The 17,080-nt window shown below is 39.5% G+C and overlaps 2 protein-coding genes across 2 annotated transcripts in view; one reads left to right on the top strand and one right to left on the bottom strand.

Moving 5' to 3' along the window:
- The window catches only part of LOC141485720 (uncharacterized), a 302,145-nt gene extending 293,235 nt beyond the window's left edge, over positions 1-8,910 (top strand). Inside the window, exon 2 of the mRNA XM_074183023.1 lies at positions 8,440-8,910. Within this exon, the coding sequence (XP_074039124.1) occupies positions 8,440-8,751 (312 nt within the window). The 3' untranslated portion in view covers positions 8,752-8,910. The remainder of the gene's footprint in view (positions 1-8,439) is intronic.
- LOC111511070 (Lysine demethylase 3) overlaps positions 1-17,080 on the bottom strand; it is a 701,967-nt gene that overhangs the window by 450,092 nt on the left and 234,795 nt on the right. The window lies entirely within an intron of this gene.

Below are 17,080 nucleotides of genomic sequence, written 5' to 3' on the forward strand. Positions count from 1 at the left end.
CAAGAATAATTACACCAAGACGTTAATTTCATGGCTGTCAGTTTTGTCGTTGATGGAAAAAAGCGTTTTATCGCAGCCTTCAATTTTTTCATCAGTTCGCAAGGAAATAATATTGAGTAGTCTTGCTCAGGAGACTGATAAGTTTCAAAACGTAGCCGGTTGGTAGCCAAGCGGTTCGGCGTGGGTGCTTTGTTCACTCACTGGAATTGACTGCCGTGTTGATCGGTGGTTCAAGCCCTAGTCTGAACGATCGATCTTCACTTGCTATCGTCCAACCTGTGTTAGGAATCACACGTTAAAAGGTAAGACCTCGTTAATTCTTAGCTCGCACAAGTTTCGACTTCTGAGGGTTGTCGTTCGTAGGGATTAACGGAAAAACATATTTCAAACAGATTTAATCTTTGAACGTCATGTACAGACCAATGCTAAGGATGAACACTTTGTAGTGGTCCAAGAAGTAATTGCGGAATATAATATTTGTTGACACTTTCCAAAGTTTCTGAGTTCTCAAAAATGTTGACCCTCGAAAGAACTTGAAACAATAATAAATATTATTACTACTTTAGAAACGACTATGAAGGAAACAACTCTATGAAACACTCATTCATCAGAAGATGGCAGACAAGCAAGCAACTCCCATTTGATTTATCTTCACACAAGGTTCACCTTCATAACCCAAAAAGTGTGGAAACAAAATTTCCCCTTCTGCAAAGTGTGGCCTTGAGCCTACGCTGCGTCGAAAAGGAGGAAAGAAAAAGGGCGATAATTACATTTCAGAGGGAATCCAGAGCGAATGATGAGGTCGAACCGGAAAAAAATAATTACGTTTTTTCGTTGAATTCCTTCACAAAGTTATTCGATGAAGTTCGGGCGAATTTTAATTGTGACGATATGAAACTCGTTTTCCCAACGAAGTTGATTACTTTTCAACGGATATCAGCCTAAATGGGGATATATTATGGAGAAAATTGCCTCAGATTAGGGTTTCTTTTAATTTGATTTTAATCCAACAATGTAATTATACACGTGCCTGTAGAGTCGAGCAGATTCTATAGTAATCCAAGAATCGAATTTGATATCTTTCCAATTCATTCATCATGTACGGAATATATAACAAATTCATATTTGTATGTAACAAACAATTATAGGTTTGATTGATTACGTTACTAATGAGGAAATTATTTTTCAAACAAGTTGGTTTATTGTTTTTCAAAATATTCCTCTTTCGCTTTCGGAACCATTTTAAATTTTATCCGTATCAATCATTCCGTAACATAACCGAACAAGGTACGAAATAATACCGCATACAATGGCGGTTCGGCATGTAAACGCGTATAAGTATGAGCCGATATTCTAGAAGGTAACACCGTACTATTCGGTTCAATGCAAGGTGAAACAGTTCAATTTCGGAAGCACTTTGACCATTATCCTTATCAATTATTTCGTGAGATCACCGAACTAGATTCGAAATAACGTCGCATACAATGGCGGTTCAGCATGTAAACGCGTATCCGAATGAGCCAATGTTCCGTAACGTAACACCGTACTGTTCGGCTCAATGCGAGGTTCCACATCTTCCGAAAGCATCTCAAGCTTTCGTCGTATTGATTATTCTGTGACATAACCGAACTAAGTTCGAAGTAAGGCTGCATACAATTGCGGTTCGGGATGTAAACCAGTATTCGTATGAGCCAATGTTCCGTAACGTACTACCGTACTGTTCGGCTCAATGCAAGATGAGAGGAATCATTTCTGGAAGCATTTTCAGCTTTATCCTCATCAACTATTCCGTGAGATAACCGAACTAGATTCGAAATAACATCGCATTCAATGTTGGTTCGGCAAGTAAACGCGTATTTGTATGAGTCAATGTTCCGTAACGTAAGACCGTACTGTTTGGCTCAATGCGAGGTGAGACGGTTCACTTCCGTAAGCATCTTAAGCTTCATTCGTATTAAATATTCTGTGACATAACCGAACTAGGTTCGAAATAATGCCGCATACAATGGCGGTTCGGCATGTAATCGCGTATTCGTATGAGCCGATATTTCGTAACTTAATACCGTACTGTTCGGTTCAATGCAAGGTGAGACGGTTCAAATTCGGAAGCATTTTGAGTATTATCTTTATCAATTATTCCGTGAAATAACCTGGATTCGAAATAGCGTCGCATTCAATGTTGGTTTGGTATGTAAACGGGTATCCGTATGAGCCAATGTTCCGTAACGAAACACCGTACTGTTCGGCTCGATGCGAGGTGACACGGTTTGCTTACGAAAGCATTTAGAGGTATGAAATAATTCCGCAATTCCGCATGCACCAGGCATAGATACGCGATACATATATGCTCGTCCCGAATTGTCGCCGTGTATAACTAACAAATGGTGTTCAGGCCTGTACGGTACGCGCCTCAAAGTGATACGGAGAAAAATACAACAGTACTCCATCCCCTCCAGCTGTAACGTAACATGTTCCTGGTTACCTTACGGGCCTATTTGTTACAAATGGTCGCGCACCTTACAGGTAAGTGAATCAGTGTGATATGGATAAAAAGCAACAGTATCCCGTCTCCAATAGCCGTAACGTAAGGAGTTCGCGATTACGTTACGGATCGTTCATTACAAATAGATACACGCCTTAGGATTGATACAATTTTGCATGCATTCAAATTATTTTTCGTAACCTGTGTTCCACTTTGAACCTGATGTTTCAAAAATGAAGTTTTGAAAGGCGTCAAGAGCTTCTCGAGGTGAATTATTAAAATGGTGATTCTGATTATAGGTCTCCTAGGTGGAATGATCCCTTCATCTAATATCAAGAGCATAACTGCTTGCCTGAAAACAGCAGAAATCCCAGTTGTCCAAACGGAGAAAACTCCTCTCCAGTATGTATTCTTTTTATTACTACCCTTAAGTTATACAAAATAATCAACATTTTTCTACAGTTTTTTAAACATGCCTGCAAATTCACTCCAGGATTGGTTTGCCAACATTCTTTATTGAAAAATAGGCAAGTGAGGACGTAATAAGATAGTTTTAGTGTTCAAGTTCATGATATCAATCCATCGGAAGTGAGATAAACGTAGTTTAACACAATCGAATACTTTTCAAAACCTACTTTTACCGTGCCATTCCCTGGGAGAAAACTCACCAATTTGGCCAACCGCTGATACGTATCATGACACCCATTTCACAGAACGAATTTTAGTTCTGTGATCCATTCATTGTGGGAAAAGTTCCTCACGTTTTCGTTCTGGGTAATCACCAATAACGACGAAACGTCGAATCGAATCGAAGATCTCTTCCCTTCAAGGTCAACGTGACGGCCTAAAGTCTTCAGTTCGCGCAAAAAGTTTAATGAGAAGACGCGAATCGAGAGAACGTGCGCGAATGTAAGAACGAACAGACACACCACTCAAAACAAATATGGTCGTAAAACGTAACCGGTCCGGCACAGTGCAAAGAATGCACATAAAAGCGGCCATAAAACGTGTGTGTAAGACGACTATTCAAAGGTTAAACCAGTTTTCGAAATAAATTGCATCGCCTGAGATAATGCAAGGAGAAAAGGCAATCAATAAAAGGAAATAAGGCGCGACGCAATGCAGGGGCGTATCCAGGGCCGGACCATTTTTGCAACACTTTCCTACAGGACTCCTGAAAAAACTGTAGCTTCAGGTACTCCAAGGCAGATACATCATCAGAACAATCAGAAGCCGCAACACCACCGCAACTGAGACGCTGGCCACCCCCTTGACGCCCCACGGGAGACCAAGAAGGCCCGTGGGTTGGGCTACCCATCGGGCGCGTCCCCAGGTAGCGTATAGGTGAACGGCCAGGGGACTGGAGGCCCTGTCCGGGAAGTCACTGACCAGGAATCCGGACGGGGTCGCCGGATTTCTGGTCAGTGGCTGAAATAAGTAGGGTGAGGGGAACTAAAACTCCCCAGAACCTTTGTAAAACATGCCACCGTGGACCAGCCTACCCAAGCTAAGGTGAAAGGAATCGTGCCGACAGCTGAATAGCCACAGGGTGATATGCGGTCACGAATGATCCCCTTGAGGAACTGGGCGAAACCTCATTATTATCAGCCCACCTCTGGTAATCCGGGGCTCTACCAGAGGTGACCAACTCTTCCCTTGCTACTCGTGGGAACACACATGAATGAAACAACACAAAAACATAAACAACACAAACAAAAAACCAATCCCGAGGCTGGATAGAAGTGACCACCTCAATCTAAGGCGGTGGCTGGGGATGAATACGAATGTCCACCCCAATCTACCGCTTGGAATGAGGCTGGACATAGCAGATCACCTCCGAGAGCAAGGGCACTTCCTGCGGCGGACGCCAAGAGCTCCGCCTTGAATAAAGGCAAGAAACCGGCTGCCCCTGCAGGAATGCTCTCCACGAACGGAACCCCAAGAAGGTTGAAGAAGCCGCGCAACGACAGTAATATCGCTGCACCTTCCAAAACCTTCGCGGATACCACCGTGAGACACCTCAAGGTTGCCAAGATACCAGATACCACTACAACCAAGACGCTGGCCACCCCGTTGATGCCCCACGGGAGGATAGATTCCGAGGCAAATGCTCTCATTTTCCCCAGCCAGGCTCCTAGGAGTCCTGAAGGATATTCCGGAGCGGTTCCAGGACATCCTCGACGAGTTCCCGCTGGCGATCTGGTAAAGCTCACCAGAGAAGACAAGAAATAGTTTTACCTATCCACCAAGACCCACCCACTTCAGTAGGACAACTCTACCCACATACAACAACAGCAATGCCCAAGGAATAAGAGAAGAACCACTAACCCGACCAACATAGCATAAAAGCATTGTACCCACCAAAACCAAACATAAACACCCAGCAGGAAGAAAACACATACTACTAACCTAGATTGAGGTACACATAAAACATTTTTTTTTGTAAGTCAACACAGCCCTTGAAGACATTAGCCTATAACACGGCCCCGCAGAAAACTCATGTAATAATAACCTACCAACATTAATAGAAAATAAACTTATTCGATCGATCGTTCCCTAAACTTTTCCATGACAACCATTCCAACAATATTGTTCTCTGTGTTATTTTAAACAGGTCCTTTGTTGGATGTTTGCTTCTTTTGGCCCAGTAGCCCTGTCATTATTATTCCGAGCCGACTCCCTCTGTTTCAATGTAGTTCCACAGTTCTTTTTTCCATGGTCCTCTTCATTAAGGTTTTCCTGTTGCATTCGCAGATGTATTTTCAAAGTACTCTTCATGTTTCATATTCACCTAATTCTTGATCTGATTCCGTACCAAAACCTTTGGTATCCCCATAGCTGGTTCAGGACTAATATATAGAATGTAGCACACTCATCAATTTTTTCGTTCATTGGGTTTCTTGAGTGTCCAGGAAATAGAGGAAACCTTCAACAATTCGCCAGTTTCCTCAGCTATTAACGGCATTCCCGGACCAATGTACATGTCTCTTATGTGGTCCCGAGTGCAGCCAATTTAAGTTTGAAGACGCTGCGTTGTTTAGTAATTGTTTGGCAATTTGTGAAAATGGAGGATATTGATCATTGTTATGTGGTACAATACTTTCATTTGAAAGGCTTCAGTCCAACCATTAAAAAAGCTGAACTGGATTCTACTCTGGGTGAGTCTGCTCCTTCGTTTACAACAGTGAAATATTGGGTAGCAGAGTTTGAACGAGGCCGTACAAGACGCCAAGAGGAGCATCGTAGTGGTCGACCAAGTGAGGTGACGAGCGTTATTACAAGATGTCAAGGGGTACTGTCTACATTGTATACCTGGTGTAACCGACCCACGCTCGCCACCATAACTTTTTGTGTCTCCTGGTATCGATGAGGAATTTTTATGGTTCAAATGGTATCACAATTTGGAATGGATCATCAAAAATTATCCAAACTTTTGAATTACAAATGGAGCACACTGCGAGTTTAGACATTTTTAGACTTAGCAGTTCATTCAGAAGGAATATAGTAAACTTCATTTTCAAGAGTAATGGCCACATATCTCGCTCAATAATTTTGACATTCATCGAAAACCTAACGTTGGCAAATATTCAGCCTATTCCCAAAAAGGGAAAAAAAATCTTCCAAATAACTATAGACCAGTCGCTTTGCTATCAGTGATATCAAAAATCATGGAGAAAAACGTAAACTACCATAACTTTAATTACCTGGAAGGTTTCAACATCTTGAGCGATCATCAATATGGCTTTCTAAAACAAAGATCAACAGGCAACCTTCTGATGTTTGTCACCCATATTTGGAATAACGCAATCGAGAAACATGAAGACTCAAGAGCTGTTGCGCTTGATATTTTCAAGACCGTTGGCTGTGTGGCATGAAGGTTTGCTGGCCAAACTTCGATGCTATGACGTCGAATTATTTTTCTGTATGGGTCTCCAGCTTCCTGAAAGAACGTTCCCCACAAGGGGCCTTCTCCACCCCTCTTTTTATTGTATATCAACGACTCATTGGAGAAACCAAGAATCCAATATATTGCTTTGCTGACGACTTGTCTCGTCTCGTCATTCCATTTGGATTCCAGCACATCGGCTGTGGATGCATATCACCGTCGGTAGGAGGTTGCATATCTTAATGAGGTTCTAGAAGTGATTTCGAATTGGAATTAAAGTAACCAGGTTCAATTCAATGTCACAAAAACCCAGGCATCGGTTTTCTCCAAAAAGATAAATGTCTTCGAACCGGATATAATAATGTCAGTTTGTTAGGGGTTAAAATGGACACCAATTTATATTTTTTATGTCGCAGGAATTGCAAAGGCTGCTCCTCAAAAGCTTGGAAGTCTGTTCCGAACCAGAAAACTGTACACACCTCAGCAAATTTTGATGCTTTATAAAGCTCAGATCGGACCTTCTTTTGAGTTCCGCTCCTGAGCATTCCCTGAAGCTGTTGGATTATATCTAGAAAATCTTTCGATTGATGTCTTATTTATTTTGTAGAAATTCATGTTGAATATAGAATAAAGAAAATACTTTTGTCTAGTTTCTACTGTGTTTATTTATTCGTTACGACCGGTTTCGGATCATAAAGCAGGTAGCATATAACAACAACCAGAGCTTTATTGTCATCCCCACTAATACTACTTTATGAACTATGTTTTTACTTTAACATTGTTTATTCTTTTGCGTAACTATTCCATCATTCGCATTCTTTTTAAACATTATCACATATTACTGCTAAACAAGTGCAACAACATTACCGCTCATTAGCTTCATCCATATGTTTCGTAAGATAACACTTTAAATTATTATTACTTACATAAATAGGGAGGAACTTTATAATTACTTTGATTATTATTTTATATACTATGTATTTATTTATAAATTTTTTTCTATTGTTTAGTATCCGTATTTTTAGGTATTGTATGGCGATACAAGTGCAATAGCACTTATCGGTCATCGGCTTTATTCACTTAATTTTATTGTGAGACATTTCTTTGTATTATGCAAAATTGAATAAAGAGTATTATCATTATTATTATTATATTCCCGCCAACTCAATTGAAAAACTGATCTCCAATAAGAACAATAAATTGATCATGAAGGAACTATACCTAAAGCAGGAAGAACATAAAGAAGGTAAAAAATATGCTAGCATAAGTTACTCAGGGAAGCTCTCAGAAAATATAAAGAACAGTTTTTCAAAACTCAACACAAGCACATAATTTTTTAATAAGAATAATTTAGGAAACATGTTATTCAACGCAAAACCCAAAAGGGATAAATGGAAAAAATCGGGCATATACAGTCTAGAATGTGGGGACTGCCCAGCAGCTTATACAGGTCAGACAGGCATAAGATACCGAGAACATGTATTATCAGATAAAAAATCAGCCATATATGGACATCTAAAAGTAACAAACCATACAATAAATTAAGGAAACATGAAAATTCTTCATACATGTAACAAAGGAAGGGAGATGAATTTATTGGAAGCGTTGGAAACAAATAAATTGTACAAGGACCAAGTTCATAACGCTCAACGACCAACTAGATCTATGCAGCTCGCCCCTTTTGAATTTAGGAATTTTAGGATCCATCCAATAGTTGGTAATCGTGACATATTATAATATTGGTAACGTGTTAGGTCAGGTACCTAGAGCGGATACCTGGCCACACTATTTAAGACGCACTGGACAAAGTCCGGAAGAGAGCTAACCTTCTAAAAGCTCTGAGAGGAAAGCTTAGGGGATGCGACAGTAGAACTCTGCTTCATACCTATAATACCTTTATAAGACCAGTCCTCGACTACAAAGCAATGATATACTGTACGCTTCCTCCGAGACTGTCCCACCGCATCCTTACGACCGAAAGAAGGATACTACGCAACATACACAACCTGCACTACCGATACCCTTCTCTACACTTATACAACCTCATAAATACTACACCAATCAACCAAAGATTTCAGGAACTCCGAGGACGATTTGCGACCAGGACGATGAGCAGCAACAACACCGATGCCATCGACACGCTCACATCGCCATGGATCCCCCGTGGAGGATCCCGAAGGAAACCCAGGAAAAAGCTCCCCTTTCCCCCAGCCAGACTCCTGGGAGCAATGGAAGACCCACCGGAGCTGATCCAGGACATCCTAGAGGATTTCCCACTGGGATACAGATAGCGGATACCTGCAGCAGCGTCCCGGAAAAATCCGAAACAAACACAACCCCGGCCCAAAAAACCCGTACCGAGTCCCAACATCTGGACCATTGACCACCGCAACGAACCCGGACTACCACATGGATTAACTTGAAAACAATGAAGAAAATTGGAACACAAAAACAACACAACACAAACACCAACATGAAACACAACACACACTCAACTCACTCACCCTGAAAAGGCATAAGCCTATAGCAGGGTCCTACACATACACACACAAAAATTGTAAAAACTGTAAAAACTTGTAATATACGATTTTCATTTCAATTTGTGGTAGTTACTTGAAAATGGCCTTATATGCCGAAACCGGTCGTAACGAATAATTAAACACAGTAGAAACTAGACAAAAGTATTTTCTTTATTCTACATATCTAGAAAAAAACGAACACCTGATTGGAGATAGATAATCTCGAGAGATTCAAATCCAATGTAAATCGCCACTTTCGCACAGGCACCGCTTTTGGGGCGCCTAAAGGATTTTCCTTCAGTGCTTGTGTTCTGTCCTTGAAAAAAAGACAATTTTGTTGGTTACAAACCCAAAAAAACCCTCAGAAAGAAGTGTTGTTGGCATTCTAAAGCATCATACTTTGTAAAAGAGTTGTTCGATTTCCAAAATCAAAACAGCAATGGATAGAGAATCAAAATGTATGTTCAATGAGAGGTTATCCGGATTCCATTTAATTTTTTTCCTTGCGAACTTATCAGTGTGAAATTCTATCATAAATGAAAAATCAAATAACTGTGAATGAAACAGAGTGTGCCCGGTAACGGTTAGCAGGTATATGTTTTCCAGTAAAGACGAGCAGTAAAAGAAAGGCCCTTAATCCAACCCTGCAGATTGTGATTCTCGGCGAGATAGCGATGATGCATGACGGTTCTATGAACCCTCATAAACTTTTGTTTCTTTCCGCTGGAACTATTCAGGCGGATAAAGGGTGATTATCAGAGACGATAAATCGTCTTCTGTATTTTCTGACATATGGGGCGATAATAACACATTTTTTGAAACGAACGCTCAACAATGTGGTGTCCTGTAAATCCCAGCATAATTGATTGCTCGGTGGAGCGGTTCTAGCATATATAACACATAAAGTGACGGCCGAATCAATCAGAAAAGTATATCAAATATATTTGTGTCTAGACAATCATCACGACTAAACTGCACTTTCATTTGTATACGGGCGCAAACTGACATCATGCTCAAAGCTCCAATATTTGTTAAACGCATAAACTATAATATTTTCTCTTATACATTAGTTGAGTTAAAAAATAAAACTATAGCCTATATTCGATGTTGATGCTATATTAATATATGTTTTCACAGTCATTATGTTTATAAATGTACAAATGAAATACATATATCACTAAAAATTGAACAATAACTGTCACTAATGAAAGAATAAAAAAATTCATTAAAACCGAAAACTAAACAGAGAAATTCCGTAAGATTCCAGACGCTGAACTCTAAGTAAAAGCAGAAACCTTATTTAGATAGGATCATATCGCTTTTCCTGTAGAACAAGAAATAAGGAACTCGCTTTCCCTGAGGTTTCATTCAATACGTCTTCTTCTTGCACGTTCTTGACCGAAGAACGGTCCAATGTTGGCATTTTTGCCTTCGTGGTAAACGACGGCGAATAGCTTGTATTGTTTCTCTGTTGGAGACTGTGTTTCCAACGATACCAAAGTCAAATCAATCTTCAAGTCGAATTCAAAATCCAAAGCCTTGATAATCTTTGTGCAACGGTCGTGGCTGTATTCGAAAAACTTCAGATGCAAAATAAGGATAACAAAAAGTTTGCAGAGCGTAATTTGCTTCCACGCTTCAACCTTCTCGTTTGTTTTCGACGAAGTCACTCCCTCTAAACTGTTCTTGGAGACGAGTACCTTAAGCGCTTCTCTGACAGTCTTCACTTTCTCAATGTTGAGTAGCAGGGTGAGGAAAGGCTGGATATTCTCAGTAATGTGGTCCCCATTGCGATGAATGCTCGACTTTAGTTGCCCCCCGAAGATGTCACTTATCGGTGTACTGGTGAATTCGATCCTTCTGGTTGGATATCCTTTATTTTTCGATTCCATAATGTTCCATAAATTATTCGAATCATTGCTCAAAACAGAGCCGAAGGAGCGGTTTCTCATCTTCAATATAATATTTAATCAGCTCATTTAGCTCAAACATTTCCTCATTGAGTCCATTCAAAAGAAAACCTGGAAACTCTTCTGCATCTTGTTGTCTACCATCGATTCAGTCAGTCCGCATGTATGCAACATTTTATAAATCCACGTCGGACCAAATGGGATACCAGTGTTGGTCATTCTTGGAATTTTTATCTACTTTCTCGTTTTTCGTCAAAAAGCAGAAAGGTAGGTGAACAAACTGTTCCACAAAACGGAACATTCCAAATATAACCGGGGCATATGTCATTCTCTTGTTCGAAGAGATGTTTTTACTCAGACTGTTTAGTAAGTTGTTGAGTGGTGGACATGCGATCAGGACTTGCAAAAGCGAGTTGATATAACAGTATTTGTTTTGATTAAGCAGGCCCCTTGGCTGCAAGTTCACTGCCCTACCGTCGATCTTGTATGTAGATAGAAACATGCCCATCCCATAACAGTCCGGATCTACAAACTGGTGGGACCTTCTGGTCCCACCAGGAGTCTGGTCCTGGTCAATAGCGACTTCATTGAAATTGTTGACGGATTCAGACATAGACAGATGATGGTGTGCGAGTAATTGGCAAAAGGTGGAGATTCGGCTGTTTGTTGAATCACTGCAAAATTTTCCTGGATTTGAAAATTTTTTCTCTTCTGCATTTGTCCTTTCATGATGTTGAAATTTAGGTATCGGTTCTGATCTGAAATTGCTCTGTAGATGGTTGTTACTGTTGGGAAACAAATGCTTCATTATTATTATTATGAGAGAAAATCATCAATTGGATCATCAGTCTAAATGAATGAAGCAATACGTTCGCCTCTACTACTGAACTATCTACAAGAAAGTTGGTATATAAAAATCATGCAAAAAAGGATCGAAACAATGACACATATTACAATAATAACCAACAAACATTTCAAAACAATTCCCAAATGTTAAAACGTATCCATGAATTGAATGTACTCTTAAAAGAGCAAAGAAGACCATCAACCCACCTACTAAACGACATTCACAAACACAACAACGGAAACAAAACATCCATAGAACAAAAGTCCTTTCAAACAAGAAACGACGAGAAAATAACTGAAAGAGTCTACCATTAATTTGCCAAACACGTTTTCATAGCGAACTGAAGAACATTAAACTTTTTGACTAGAATGCTCATTATGTAAAACTGTTTGCTGAAACTCGAAACTTTTGCTGGGAGAAAAACAAAAGTTGGAACCGTGCTTGATAAAGGAGAACTCTGACAAATAAAATGGTTTCGAAACTGGGACAGAGCTTGTTGTGAGTACAGTCGATGCTTTGGGGTCTGTGCATACAAAAGACCCTCTTTACCAGATATCATTCATTCTTTACTGTATTTTATGAGTTGGATCGCAAAGTTTTCAGCTATTCCAGTAAATTGTGAGTTTATGTTGATTTTGAATAGGGTCGTATTTTGTCTCGCGTTGGAGACATTAGGAAAAATATTACTGGGAATCACATGTGTATGTAGATGAATTACTTGGAATCCAAACTTCAACAGATAAGTTTCATGAAATTTTTCTTGAACAACAATTGTAGAAATTTCCAGAAATTATTTTCCAACTAACAACTCAAGTGATATTGCTGGAGTTTAAAGGTGATCACTTGGTGATCGAAACACGTGTCGAGGTGTTAAAATAACGGTTTGGTGTTGGGAAATATCACCAGTAATATTCACTACTACACCAAAAGTTCCAAAAAGTGCATCACGAACAACTCAAGGGATTCATTCCACGTACAAAGGAAAAAATTCGTGGAGAATTAATGTCCACTGTCCATTGTAACCCACAAAGTTTATCGTGGCGCAAATCTATTCAAACTTGACCAAATAAATATTTTTTTCAAGCAATCAGTCAGTTTGGTGATTGAACTTTCAGATCAGCTGACAAAAGTGAAACTCTGGCAAACGCTGACAACCTGATTCAAATCACGACGGGGCAGGCACAGAATATGTGATCTGATGTTGCATTATCAGCCAATAGAGGTGGCGATCATTGTCTTCCTATAGTCCAAGTCTTTTCAAATGATGTTTAAGATGACAGTGACCTGTGAATAGGCCTTTTAGATAGATAACCAGGAAAGAAATTTCTGGCAAAACTATAACAACCTGCACTGACAGCAGGCAAGCCCTATTAGCCTTGAACAAATAACGTGTTACCTCAGGGCTAGTACCAGAGTGTCACCAAGATTTAGCCAAAGCCTCGATAGATAAAAACATTATCCTGAGGTGGGTTAAAGGGCACGGCAGGAGTATAGGTAATCGCATTGCCGACTCTTTAGCCAAGGAAGCGGCTGGACTAAGAATTTTAGGACCCAGTGGTACCTACGGCCTGATGACTTCAACAATTGCGGAAATAGCCAAACGTTACACCTATGATCAATCCCTAGAGAGATAGGATGGAATCAAAGGTTGCAATCTTGCCAGGATCACCCTGGGCGAACCTGGGAAGCTGGTGCCGAAGAAATATCTAGCAATGACCAGCAAAAACCTACGCTTAACAGTAGGATTTCTGACTGGTCACTGTCAACTAAGGGAACACCTCTATATTATGAGGTAGTGGACACACTTGGCGAGTCTTGGCCTACACCTGCCGATATAAAGGAGATGTATCCCAGTGACCTGTCCACCTTCCTGGAAAAGACAGAATGGACAATGACCTAGGAGGACAACTTCTCGGGAGGATGTACAACTGTTCACATGTGGCCTAAGTGCTGTGGGCTAACACTCATCCTCCCTACTCTACAGATAACGTAGGTCATCCATGCTATAAATTGTTTGGTAACATACTTCGTAGGATGTATACGAGGGTGGCTCCAGAAGTACCCGGCCCAACAGAGAAAACACAAAAATTTTGGAAAAAAATGTATTTATTTTTCAAAATAATCTCCAATAGTCATTAACTGCCGACATCACTTCTTCGTCGTTGAAAAACCTTTGACAATTGAGCCACTTTTTCGAGTTCGAGAACAGAAAATAATCCAAGAAGGCTACATCTGTCGAATAGGGTGCATGAGGAAGCAATTCAAACTCGTTAATTTTGGTCATAATGAATTTGTGAACTGGTGCATTGTCTTGATGACACAAACCATTTTTTTTTTCAGCCAAATGCGGCCATCTTGCACACAGCTTTATCATGTCCAAATTTTCAGATAATATACGATGTACCGCACTTTTTGAAGTGTCTACCAAGTCTGCTACCTCGCGCACTTTCAGCCGACGATCATTCAATGCCGCTTTGTGGATTTTCTTGTATGGCCTCGTTCAAACTCTGCTACCCAATATTTTACTGTTATGAACGAAGGAGCAGACTCACCCAGAGTAGAATCCAGTTCAGCTTTTATATTGGTTGGGCTGAGGCCTTTCAAATGAAAGTATTTTAACATAACGACGACCAATTTTCTCCATTTTCACACATACACCGAAAAAGTTCGCTATTGATGGCTGCCAAACAGATTTATAACAACGCAGCGTCTTCAAACTTGAAACATATGCTTTATAGACTGTCTACTTTCTAACACAGTGATATTTTTCAAACAACTTCTGTTATCTTCAGGTCAGGCCGGGATCTTCTGGGAGCACCCTGGTACTGGAACTTTTCTTGCAATTCAAGTATCCGTGTTTGTTTGGCAAAGCCTAAAACGATGCCAATGGCAGATTCTGGTCAGATGGAACCTATGCAGCGCCCTCACTCGTAAGGCTTCATTCCAAACTTCGTCGACTGTAGTCGACAGTTGAAAGTATTAAACCTGAAGTCATTCCCAAAATGCTATGATTTTCAGTGTTTTCCAGTAGTCTATTATTATATGCGCAATTCTGTATGTTGTCCATCAGGCCTCTCTTTCCATACAAATGAGGGGAAGAGGTAGGTCTAGAAAGATTTCAATGGCCACTGACGGTGTGAAGCGAAAAAACCATGCATGGAGCTTCTTCTGAGTAATTTGCTGTGAAGTTTCAAGGCAATAGACGATTGAACCGTATGAAATCACTGGCCTGAGAATCATCGCTTGAACCGAATCCAATCTAAAGTTTTCTACAAATCCTTCGAAATGTACTTAGGAACAGTATAGCTCTATGTTAGACTTTCCAAGTAAGCATTCCACAAAAAGTGGGGTTGAATCATCCAAATTCCTCTATCAGGTGAAAGAAAGGGTGTAGCACAGTTCTGAAGGGGAACTACTGACATCTGCTTCCTTCACGACGTGGTCCTTGCCAGGATGACAAGCTCACCTGCATAATACGGTAGTTAGTACTTGTCGAGCAATCTAGGTTCAAAAACTTTCGTATAAAACTGACAGTTCTGAAAATTCTGTACTACAAAAAATACCTCAATGCATAAAAGAATGAGTGAATTTCATACAAAATACAGTTCACGAGAAAAATTCCATCAAAGCTCAATCATTTCTTTTTTTCTCAAGACGAATAATTCCCTAAATATGTAACTATACCGGGTGCTAACTTATTCAGACCCGGCCCCATAACTTTTTTGTCTTCCGGTATCAATGTTCTATTTTGGTGAACTTACTGTGGAGTTTTCTTTGACAAGTGGCGGTAAAATATTTGCTCTGCTCCAAAGATCTAATGTAGGAATAGAATCAGTAGTTTTGCTTTTCTTACCACCCATTTATTGTTTCAAATTTTTAAATTTTATTATATAACTATTTATTTTTCAATGATACCACGATGGCTCATCCTATTATTCGATTTTTAATGTGTTCTCTCGTAAATATCACTCAAAATCTGAAATTATATGTTCAACAATACGTACTGAATAAGTACCTTCACCTATGTTTTCAAAGGGTCTACCAAAAACATACTCTAGTCACTATGTATAGTCGAAATAAACGATATTGTGTACTCTTAAAACTAGCGGCACTCTCAAAGACCAAAAAAATCAATACATAGAAATTAACCGGCAGCGAACTAGTCCACATGGACTGTAGACTTGACGGTTCTTATTGGATAATTCTTACAAACCGAGTTTTATGATTGGTTGAAGAGTCATAAAATTAAATTCGAAGTCATGTTACGGTGACGAATAGAAATCGGGGAATCGGGTATGGTTATCGTAGTCATGTTCAGTTCAGGAACTGATCGCGATTTGAGTGCTGAAATTCGATATTGGTGCAGTTAAAATTACCCAAAATTTTTGTTATCTGTTTAAAATGTGGCGTCCTTGGACAAGTACTAATTCGTGTAGTGATTCCAATAGCGATGGTGAACAATGCGAAAAAGAGATACCAGTGAATTAGATTTGGATGCATTTGAATACTGAAATACAGAAAGTATGTTTCAACGTATATAAGAATCTACATCTCAAGTTTTGTTTCGAGGGAGACAAACTATTACAAGCAGCATCAGATTTGACCGAAATTCCTGTCTTAATTGTACGTAAAATAGTCAAAAACTAACCTTATGCAAGCAAGAAGTGATATGATACAGGATTAGCAAAACCTTTGGATGTTCTTCCAATGAAATCATTGAAAAAAACAATATACGATTGTTACAAAAGCAATGAGATTCCTACAACCGAAATCATAAGGAAGAAATTGAATACATCCGACCATAACGTGAGCTACTTTGGCAAAACTCTTCAGAATTGAATAAAGAAACTAGGATTCAGATTTAAAATGATAAACATACGTCAAGCAGTTTGGAAAGCAGAAGAATAGTAGAATTGCGTAACAAATACTTAGAACAAATTACTAAAAAAAACAACAACAAAAAAACAACGGTTAATTTTTTGGACGAAACTTGGTATGACACTCACGACACAGTTACGAAAGGGTGGACTGATGGTTAGAGAATGTGTACGCCTAACATGCTTACAAACAAAGGATCGCGACTAATTTGCATGCGGAGGAAGTAAAGGATGGGTTCCGAAGTCTCATGTGGAAAAAAACTATGGACTATCATAAGAACATGGAAGCTAATATTTTCGAAAAATGGTTTGAAAAAAAATTGATTCCAAATTTGGATATGAATAATGTAATAGTTCTTGACAACGCTTCCTATCATTTGCGACATCTTATCAGAGTACCCAATAAAAATTCAAGGAAAGATTGAATACAAACTTTTTTAATGGATAACAATTTGTATTTTGAAGATTACTATACCAAAAAACCAATTACTTGAAGTTTTACAGACAAAAACATTTGAAAACGGGATTGCCCTCGAGAGTATTGCTGAAAAGTATGGAC

Source organism: Leptinotarsa decemlineata, unplaced genomic scaffold, assembly GCF_025532065.1.
Source record: "Leptinotarsa decemlineata unplaced genomic scaffold, Ldec_3_MD MMD2_tig00026330_RagTag_RagTag, whole genome shotgun sequence".
Classification (NCBI taxonomy): domain Eukaryota; kingdom Metazoa; phylum Arthropoda; class Insecta; order Coleoptera; family Chrysomelidae; genus Leptinotarsa; species Leptinotarsa decemlineata.